The following is an 11,078-nucleotide window of genomic DNA, read 5'->3' as shown; positions in this document are numbered from 1 at the left end:
GATCATTTGAGTATGTAAATAATATCTATGTCTTTGTCCATGTAATTTTTATTTTGATCTTATAAGCATGTTGTTCTTTCAATATGAGATAATTGTGACATGACTTTTTGATTTATTGGGTTCTCTACACAAGTTTCTAAATTTCTTTAACTCTTTCAGAAATTCAGAATTGGAGGGAACTTTATTTGCAGCAGTTTGCAAGAGGTATGTTTTCTTTTATTGTTGTTAAAATACTTTGCAAATGTTAGAGGAGTTTGAATGTCTTAGATATTCATCCATAGTGAAGTAGGTTATGAGATTATTATTATTGTGTGCTGTGGTGATAACGGAAGGTTGAGAACTTGTGTGTATTAGTGAAGTAGGTTCTCAGAAATTTGTGTGCTGCGGCGAGAAAAGGAAGAAAACTTGTGTGTTGATTGAATATTTTGAATTGATAATGATTGATGGTTGGTTAATAAATATGGCTGGAATGTTTTCTGATTTTCTGTTAGTTATTTGATGTATATCTAATAAACTTCAAAAACCATAGAAATTTGAAAGTAGAATCGAAACCCATGTGGGGAAATATATTAGAATAATTATAGAAATAGCTTCTTGCAATTCAAAAATATATTAGAATAATTGTTCGAATATCAGGAGAAAGACCGCCATGAACACAAAGTACCTGGAGAGAAAAATAATAAATAGCAGGAAATATTAGAATGTGACATCATGTGTGAGTGTGTGTAAAGCAAGAGAACCTTACAGTGCCATCTATGATTGCTGAAAGCGTCAAATAATCAAAAACATCTGTACAATACCGCTATGCATTAGCATTTCCATACTTCCTCTGGCGCTCATCATAAAAACCATACACCTAGCAGAGATGACATGATCCATAAAAAAAAATCAGTGATAAGAACTCCTAAAAGCTTCTAAACTGGTATTCGGAGACATTAGCATCTCTATTTTAGTCATAAAATATCAAGAGAGAAAAATAACAGTTGATAAACTTTATTTTAACACACCCAGCTGCCTAAGCTATCAAGTTGAAACAGTTGAGAAACTGTTGAAGTGTGACTAACAGTAAAGTCTTCCATTTTTTGTGCACAAAGCAAAACTTTTTTAATGAAGAAAAGGACAATAGGCAAACTCGGAAGATAATTGATAATTGTTGAACACTAAATCCTTCCAGCTAAGACAATAAAACAAGAAAGGAAAGTCGTTGAACTCCTTAACCATCAACCCACGAATAGAAGCTAAAAGCTTGGCTCTACAATAAAATGTAGCTTTATCCGGATAATGTGAATTACAAATAGATATCAAATTCTTGAACTGACAATACTCTTTATATATATAAATATATATAATATTTCTTTGAGATGAGGATTGGAAATGCCAGAATTATCTCAAGTTTAGCAATAAGACTAAATAAACAGCTTAAATTCATTTCTGAACTCAAAATCAAGTAATTTTAAAAATCAAATCATATAGTATATTTTGGTTGATACAATTTTGTATTTACCATTACATAGACTTATCAAAAATTTTCTTTTTGTTGGTTAGAACAGGACAACTAAATTGGTGATCATGTTGGATAAAAATTGGCTACGCTTCAATAGGTAATAAGAATTAGGGATTTAATTAGTGCTAGCTTAGTAAAATTAGTAACTTATTGTATTTGTTACTAATATATTATAAATATGAACTTGTCTTTGAATTGTAGAGCCTCGGATGAGTATAGAGAAGGCGCTAAGAATTTTGTAGAAATGTCAGAAAAGCTAGCTGGTTATCTAGAAAAGTTATTGTGTCCATGCAAAGTTTGTCAAAACTTAAGTCACCGATGTATTAACATTTTGTATGAACACTTAGTCATTTATGGGATTGATCCAACATACAAAATCTAGTTTCATCATGGGGAAGAATTATCAAGAGATGATGATGTAGAGACAATGGAAACATTTGATTCTTACAACTTGTTTAGGGCTACAAATATTGATGGTTGTGATTTTGAAAGTCATCTAGAAGGTCATGATGACACTTTTATGGAAAAAATAGAAGATGCAGACACTCCATTATATCCACAATGCACTAAATATACTAAGTTATCGTCAATTGTTGCATTGTATAAGGTTAAAACTACCAATGGATGGTCTGACAAAAGTTTTGATGAATTGTTAAGACTTTTGAATGATATGTTTCCTTTAGATAATATGATCCCCAAGTCTATGTATGAGGTTCGAAAATTTCTTCGATTATTTGATTTAGGATATGAAAAGATTCATGCGTGTGTTAATGATTGCTGTTTGTTTAGAAAAGATAAAGAAATCTTGCAAGAATGTCCAACATGTGGAACTTCACGTTGGATGTCAGATAAGCTGACTAAAAAGGTTCGACATGGTGTCCCAGCAAAAGTTTTGAGGTACTTTCCTATAATCCCTAGGTTGAAACGGATGTTCATGTCTAAAAGAATTTCAAAGGAATTAAGATGGCATCACAACAATAAAAGTTGCGATGGAAAAATGCGTCACCCAGTGGATTCAGCAGCATGGGAGCTAGTCAATGATAAATGGCCATCATTTTCAAATGAAGAGAGAAATATTAGACTTGGCCTTTCCACAGATGGATTTAACCCATTTAGTAATTTAAGTTCTAATTATAGTGTTTGGCCTATTTTGTTGGTCATGTACAACTTACCCCCATGGTTGTGCATGAAACAGGAGAATATTTTATCATCAATGTTAATTCCAGGACCTAAACAGCCTGGGAATGATATTGATATATACTTAGAACCCCTCGTAGAGGACTTGAAATTATTATGGAATGAGGGTGTTGATGCTCATGATGCATTGGACAATACAAATTTCAAGTTGCGGGCTATTTTGATGTGGACAATCCAAGATTTTCCAGCATACGGGAACCTTGCTGGTTGTAAAAATAAGGGATGTTTTAGTTGTTCCCTATGTGGTTATGGTACTCATTCAGAATGGCTAAAACATAGTGGGAAGTTTTCATATCGAGGTCATCGAAAATTTCTTAAAGAAGACCATCCATTTCGAAGTAAAAGAAGTTGGTTTGATGGAGAAGTTGAGCATGGAAATCCGCCAAGAATCATGAATGGGACTACAATTGCTGAACACCTTAAAGATTTTGTGAATGTTTGGGGAAAATCCACTTCAAAGAAAAGGAAACAAAATGATTCAAAAGAAATGTGGAAAAAACGATCCATATTTTTTCAGTTACCTTATTGGAAGGTTAGCACATTCTTACTATAAATTTTTTGTGTAAATTATTGTTTTTGGAGGAATTTCATTAGTTATTTCTTTTGCAATTTTTTTAGGAATTGTATGTTCGTCACAATTTGGATGTGATGCACATAGAGAAAAATGTTTGTGAAAGCATCTGTAATACATTGCTAGATGTTGCTGGAAAAAGTAAAGATGGACTAAAAGCTCGCTTGGATTTGCAACATATGGGTATTAGGAGTGCATTACACCCACAAGAGAAGGGGACTAGAACCTATCTTCCTGCAGCTTTACACACACTATCAAAGCTTGAGAAAGAATTATTTTGTAAAAGGTTGTTCTCATTGAAAGTACCTGATGGATATAGCTCAAATATTCGAAATTGTGTTTCAATGGAACAATGCAAGCTCATGGGCCTTAAGTCACACGATTGCCACATTTTGATGCAACAATTACTACCGATGGCTATAAAAGGATTGATGCCATTGGGTCCAAGAGATGCTATAATAAGATTATGCATGTTCTTTAATCGAATATGTCAACGTGTTCTTGATAGAGAAAGCATAATGACATTAGAAAATGATGTTATTGAAACTTTATGCTTACTGGAGAGATTCTTTCCACCATCATTTTTTGATGTCATGATTCACTTAGTGGTTCATATCGGACGAGAAGCACGACTATGTGGACCAGTCCAATTTCGATGGATGTATCCATTTGAGAGGTGAATCACTAAGACTTAATTGTTTTGTTTATTCTTATTAGTTTATGTGAACATTCTATTAATGATGAGCAATTGTGTGATTAATAGACGCATGAAGATATTGAAAGATTATGTCATAAATCGAGCAAGGCCTGAAGGTTGTATTGCAGAGTGTTATCTTGCAGATGAGTGTGTGAGCTTTTGTAATGAATTCACTGACCATTCAATTGAACTAAACACAAAAGAAGGTCGAAATGAAGAGTGGTCAAATGATGTGATACTTGAAGGTTGTCCAATTTCTAGGAGGAAAGAAATTATATTGACAGATGAGTTGTTAGAAATTGCACATCGATACATTCTGTTAAATACATCTGCTGTGGAGCCTTTTCTAGAGTAAGTGTCTGATATTAGAAATTATTATTTTTTATATTAAAAATGTAGTTATACTAAGTCATTGGTCCTATATATTAGGATTCACTTAGAGGAGTTGAAAAAAACAAACAAAATATATGAGAGAAATAGTGGATTACTTTGGAAGAAACATATACAAACTTTTTCAATATGGATGAAGGAAAAGGTAAATTAATGCAAACTAACTGGTTCATATCAGTTGTTTTAAATATCATTAAGAAAATTAACAATGTCATACTATTATTTGTATAGGTTCCTATGCATTCCTCAACTTGTGATGAAACTGATTTTTTGAAATGGCTAGCATATGGACCCAGAAAACATGCTGCTTCTTACACTGGATATATTATCAATGGTCAAAGATTCCATGTACATGACATTGAGAAGTCCACACAGAACAGTGGTGTCTCAATTGAAGCTACAACTATGTGTAGATCTAGTGCCAAAGATGTATCTCAAGTTCCTAATTTAGTTTCATACTATGGGGTTATAAGGGAGATAATCTTGTTAGATTACTATATAGTTCAGATTCCAATTTTCAAATGTGATTGGGCAAATGTCCCTAACGGTGTTAGGGTGGAGGATAGTCTTACTTTAGTTAATCTACACCAAAGTTAATGGTCTGGTGGTAGAGACCCTTTTATTTTAGCCTCACAAGCTAAACAAGTCTTCTACACAAGAGAACATGATTCTTCCAATTGGTATGTGGTGATTAGGGCACCCCCTAGAGGTTTTTATGACATGGAAAATTATGATGAGCAAGAATTCATGCCTATAATGTCTAAAGTTACTGAATCTAGGTTATATAATGTAGTGGAAGATGAACAATATGTTAGAGATGATTGTGAGGGTATATTAGTTTGATTATTGTTGTGTTTTTTTGTAAATTGTAGCAGATGTTGCACTTGACATTCAAAGTTGTAATCAATGGAAATTTCAGTTTATACTTTAGCTCATTAATTGGTTGTTTCTTATTTGTGTATTTTTAGCGAAGAACTCTTGAAAACATGTCTTTGATGTCAAGAATGACTGTTTATTTCTTTCTTTCTAACTTTCATTATATGTTTTTTTTTGTGATAATTGATAATATGTTGTTATATATGATTTTTGCAACTCATAAAAAATCTTACTAATTATAGAAACGGTTGATCAGAAACTAGTCAAAGAGTTTGCCAAGTACAAGATATGTCACCTCCATCTACAAAAGGAAAGAGGCCAAAACACATACCTACAGGAAAATTAGTTAAACTCCTCAATGAAAAGAGGAAGAGCTTTAGACTAAATTTGGAAATGGATAAGGTTGTTAAAGAGAGATATACTAAGGATGTGTCTCCAAAGAAAAAGACACGTAGAATGATTGTAAGAAATGACTCTTCTGATGAAGAAGAAGTACCCATCTCCCCTGTGACAAGGAGATCTCTTAAAAATCTATTTGAGGTTGAACAACCAATAGACTCTCTTGAAAAAATAGTGAGACCACCTACTAATGACCTAATTTCTCCATTCTTAGCTTCAATGACAGCCACTAGGGGATATATTAAAAGAGTGGTTGAAGTAAAAATTAGTCCTTCAAATGACCATGCCATCTCACCAACAGCCACAAGAAAATCACAACGCCTACAAATCCCAGAAAACCCAAATGAAACAATTGTTGAAAACTTGCCAGACACAATTGTTGAAAACTTGCCTGACGAACAAGAACTACTTGAAGAAGTTGTTGCACCTATTACCCAAAAGAGAACTAGAGGCCCTAGTAAAATGAAGTCTATTGCAATAGACAGTGATGGTCGTTTGGAAGTTAAGTTTAACTCAAAGGGACAACCAATAGGTGCAACATCAATATCTTTGTCTTCATTTTTGGGTGCACTTGTTAGAGAAATTGTACCAGTAACAATAAAAGATTGGAGGAAGATTTCTCTAGGAATGAAAGAGGTCTTATGGAAATCTATTCAGGTATATATACTCAGGTTTTATGCATTGAACATGAAATTTGTTGAAATTCATTTACATTAATACTAACATATTATTAATTTTACTAGGCAAGATATAAGGTTGACAAAGATTGGCAAAAGAACTATATATTCAAAAGTATGGCAGATCTTTGGAGAGCTTCGAAATCAAGGCTAGTTACTAAAATAACAAAGGCACCAAATGAAGAAGCAAGATTGAAACTAAAGCCTGATAATATTAAATCTATGAATGAGTGGAAAAATTTTGTTAAGGAAAAAAAATAGTGCTGAGTTTAAGGTATTTTATTCTTAACATCTTATAACCAAATATATTTATGACTAAAATTTATAGTTTAATGTCTCTATTAACTTTATATTCTTAGGCTACAAGCGAGAAATTAAAAAAAATACGGACAAAGCAACTACCCCATACTTGTAGTCGCAAAGGTTATGCAAGATTGATTGATGAATTGGTAAAGCCAAACATATTTACAGTTGTTTTATTATAGAATTTGGTTTAGATATTTTTTTAATTTATTTTCTTATTTTGATAGATGAACCATAGTGAAACCAATACACCACCTTCTAGAGTTGATGTTTGGACCAAAGCACATAAGAAGAAAAATGGCGAACCAGTAAATTCAGAAGTGGCTGAAGCTTTTGTATACACCTTGCCCTTTCAAAATCATGTGACTTTAGTTTTAATTTACTCATTTGTTTGAATACATTTATTGATACTATATATTTTTGAAGGATTTGGTTGAAGAATATAAGAAAGATCCTGCTATGTCTTCAACTACAAGTGTTAATGAAGACATCCTCACAAAAGTCCTTGGTCCTGAAAAAAATTCATACATGAGAGATTTCGGAAGAGGAGTTACTCGGTCAAAGTTGCAAATTGTGTCAGAAAGAGATGACCATTTGATGAAGATAGAAGGTCAATGCAAAGATTTGAAAGACAAAATGCAACACATGGAGCAACTCATTGTTTCTTTAATGAAAAATCAAGTAAGTATTTTGATGCTGAAACTATATTTTCATGTGGCTGAATTGCAATAATAACTAAGATTCATGTTTAATTTTTTGGTTAGTCTTTACTTTTGTATTTTTTTTAATTTTGATGTTGAATTCATGTCTTTCTATCTTACTTGTAAATAGAATACATCTACTCAGAGCGAGGAGCAATCAAATGTCAATGTTCAATCAAATTCTCATGTTCATTCCACTCAGGTAATTATGATACTAATTATATGAAAATGATAAAATCTAAAACATATAATATTCAATATAAAATCATTTACTGCTGCTGAATTTGTTATATTGATATATTGTTAGAGTGTCAAGAACCACACATTTGGCTCAAAATGCAAAATATTAGATTGGATTGGATCTGGAGAAATTATTGCAGAAGGTTATTTTATCTCAAGTGACCCAAAGGATGAGGTTCACCATGTTCCTCTTGGGCCTAGTGCTATGAAAGTGGGGATAGATCTTGTGAGAAAGAATGATGCATTTCTGTGGAGGCCTTCAACAATTATGTCTACTATAGAAGATGCTGTAGGTAGTATAATTGCATGGCCAGCTGATAAAGTTATAATTAGGTAATCAACTTTTTTTATGTACTCTTTTAGTTTACTATAACTTTAAGTTGAAGCATTACTTATTTAAATTTTGTTGTAGCTAAACAAATGGACTCACAACAAAGACAAGTGCACAAAGGATGATGAATTGAAGGATGGAGCAAGTTTCACGCATGGTTTACTTTTGTGTATCTTGTAATGTTTCTATTTTTCATTTTTGAAGTAAAAATTGTTCAAGATTATAAAACTTTATTATGTTATGCTTTCAAACTTAAGTTAGAACTAAGATCTCATGAAGTAGACACATTCATGGTTTGAATTAGTTATTGTTTAATGTAATACTTATGGTTTATCAATCTATTGAGAATTACATTTTATGATTAATTTTGAATTTTTTTTATCAAAATACAATAATGAAGATCTTTTAATTAAAAAAAAAAACCATATAAGTATACTTATCAAAATAAAATTTAAAATTTTATTACTATATGTTATGATTTAAAAACATATTATAAGCGTAAAAAATCATTATGGTTTATATAATTTAACAAACTAAAAATGTTATCAAAATAATCAAATGTAACAGTTGAAAAGTGTTATGAAAAAAGTACAAGATTAAACTTCAAATTTATAACCAAAAACTCTATCTAAATGTTCTTATTTGAATATTATAGCACCTAAAAATGTGTTATTGAATAGTTTAAGATAACACCGAACATAACATTCAAAAACTGTTATAGAAAAGACTGGACTTTTAATAACATGGGCTACGTTAGCATTTTCAGAAGTGCTATCAATAGTCCCGGTTAGCATTTTTTAAGTGTTATGAATACTGTTTTTTCTTGTAGTGGTTCTTAACCTACATGCAGTAGTCAAGGGCCAGACCCTATCAGAATAGCTCATGCTTCTTATTTAAACTAGCAAATAAAGCACACATAACTCATTTAAGCAATTATACACATAACTATATTAATAGTTACCCAACCTAGAGTCGAGCTTGTCTTTAGCAGTGAATGTACATGCCCAGTCCAACTTCAGGAACCCTCAAAACTGGGCTGCTCTGATACCACATTGTAACGCCCTACTAATCAGGGTCCGTTACCAGGTGTGTTTTGAAACCAGTGCTGGACTTACTAACAAGTCATTTGGACTAAACATGTGATTAAGCCACTAAGGTTTAGGTATTAAAAACTTTTGATCATTTCATAAACATTTCCATTAAGTTAATAACCAATTCTTTACATGGGATCCCAAAAACATTAGTTTAAAAGCTTGTTACAAAACTCATATTACACATTAAGCCATCCTAAGCGGCAAAACTGGGTTTAACCCTAGTTCCTCTTAGCATCTCGGTCATAGTGGTCGAGCGAACTGCATATGTACATACCACTGCTAATGCCCTCCGACTCATGGCTGGTTGAGCTTCTCTTTACCTTTACCTGCACCACAAAGTACCTGTGAGCCAGAAGACTCAACAAGAAAACTTAATCAACAGTTCAGTGAATAAAACAACCACCAAACAGTAATAACTGAATCCGGTGCATTCATTAAACCCAATTGGAGACCATAGAGTCATACAAGTGCATGTCGCACTTTCTTTCAAGTTGTTGGCATCCGAGCCAGTCAAGTGCATGTTGCACTCCCAGGGTGGCCCAGGCATGTGGGCCTGCACTCCAGGTGCATTATGCCAATCTTAGCTTATAAACTAAGTTCCTTATGCCCTTGACTTATAAGTCAAGCCACCACGTGCCTCCAACTTATAAGTTAAAGCCTTGGGATTTTCAACCATTAAGAATCTCCCAGAGCCCATCATATTCTCAACTAATAAGTTGATCCCCATTTAACATTCTAATAATACCCTAGTTTATAAACTAAGCCTCATAGTCATAATAGACAGCCACATGTTTCATATAGCATACTTAACAGATAATCATACAATGCATTATAATACATTCACTCAACAGTCATAAGCATAATCATAATTATGCACGTTACAGCATACCTAATTAGACATTTGCAACATAATTATAATCATGTTCATCACCTTAACTAAGCTCTAATCATGCATTCACATAACAAGTGCAGTGTTCTTACTTTTGGGCCGTATGCGGGTTACTAGCGACAACCCTCCGAGCACGATCCCTGATTCAAGCCCTTAGTGAAAACCAAGTCACAACCGCGATAAGGAACTTCCCATCAATAACAAGTAAATAACAACTTCCAGACCAACTCTTAGCCTCCGGGACATCGAATTCCACTTAACAAGGAAGTAGGATTGATCCCGAGCCCAAACAATTAAGTTCCCAATCTAAAAATCCCATTTAAGCCAATTTTCCCCTTAAGAGCCGCAGCCCCTCACACCCGAGCTGCGGCCTGCCTCTAAATCCAGAGGCGCGACCTCCCTGGAATCCAACACGCGCTGCGGCCCACCCCTGTATCCGAGCCCTACTAGCTCCAAAATCCTCTTCGCAGGCCGCGACTCATCACCACGAACCCAGAATTTTCTGGGTTTTTCTTCAACCGAACCCAGCCAAAACTCACTAAATTCCATCCCAACCTCCCAATTAAATCCCCAAAAACAATATACCTCTTTCCAGCAATGAAACCCAACTAAATACTAAATTAAACTCATCAAAACCCCAAAACTCAATTTCCCAGCTATCAAACATGCATCAACACCATAGCTTAAACAAACCAACTGAATTAACATGATATCCTTCAATTCAAAATCCTTAACTTAACTATATGACTCCAGTGGCAATAACTCCTAGCAATCCCCTGGCTTCAAGCCTTCCCTCCTAGCAAGATTCTTCAAGATGATCAAAATCACCAAAGCTCCAAGAGAGAAGGTGTAGAACGAGAGAGAGAAAGAAAGAGCTACTGCATTTCTTTCTTTTTAATTCTCCAATCTTCTGATAATTACCCAGCCATCTATATCCTAAACTGAATGGCTTGACTAAAATACCCCTTGTCCTAAGCTTATACCTCAAATATCCATAAGGGCAATTTTGTCCTTTGCTTTAAATCCCGCCATCCACAATTTGCATCCTATAATTCCCGCTACTTCCAATATTCTCACATGGTTACCAATAAATTCCCATTACCCACTATTTCCCGGTAATGTACTAAATTACTAGAATACCCCGAACCGGGTATTTAGACCCCGTTGTGACTTTTTCGCTAACTTGCTCATCAGAATTGCCTCTTGTCA

General features: G+C 33.7%; 1 protein-coding gene across 1 annotated transcript; it reads left to right on the top strand.

Annotated features, from left to right (window-relative positions):
- The first annotated feature begins 1,931 nt into the window (after positions 1-1,931).
- Positions 1,932-3,998, top strand: LOC133819291 (uncharacterized). Its single transcript, XM_062252493.1, has 3 exons — positions 1,932-3,048; positions 3,360-3,880; positions 3,990-3,998. Exons 1-3 carry the CDS (start codon positions 1,932-1,934, stop codon positions 3,996-3,998), a joined length of 1,647 nt encoding a protein of 548 aa, XP_062108477.1.
- The last annotated feature ends 7,080 nt before the right edge of the window (positions 3,999-11,078 follow it).

The sequence above is a fragment of the Humulus lupulus genome, chromosome 1 (genome assembly GCF_963169125.1).
Source record: "Humulus lupulus chromosome 1, drHumLupu1.1, whole genome shotgun sequence".
Lineage (NCBI taxonomy): Eukaryota > Viridiplantae > Streptophyta > Magnoliopsida > Rosales > Cannabaceae > Humulus > Humulus lupulus.
The sequence above is the reverse complement of the archived record's forward strand: the minus strand, read 5'-3'. Positions and strand labels throughout refer to the sequence as shown.

Bases quoted from the DNA above. Each gene is read 5' to 3' on its own strand.
- LOC133819291 (XM_062252493.1), top strand. From the start codon at position 1,932: ATGGAAACATTTGATTCTTACAACTTGTTTAGGGCTACAAATATTGAT. The intron at 3,049-3,359 runs GTTGGTTTGATG...TGATGCACATAG, and splicing joins TCCATTTCGAAGTAAAAGAA to AGAAAAATGTTTGTGAAAGC.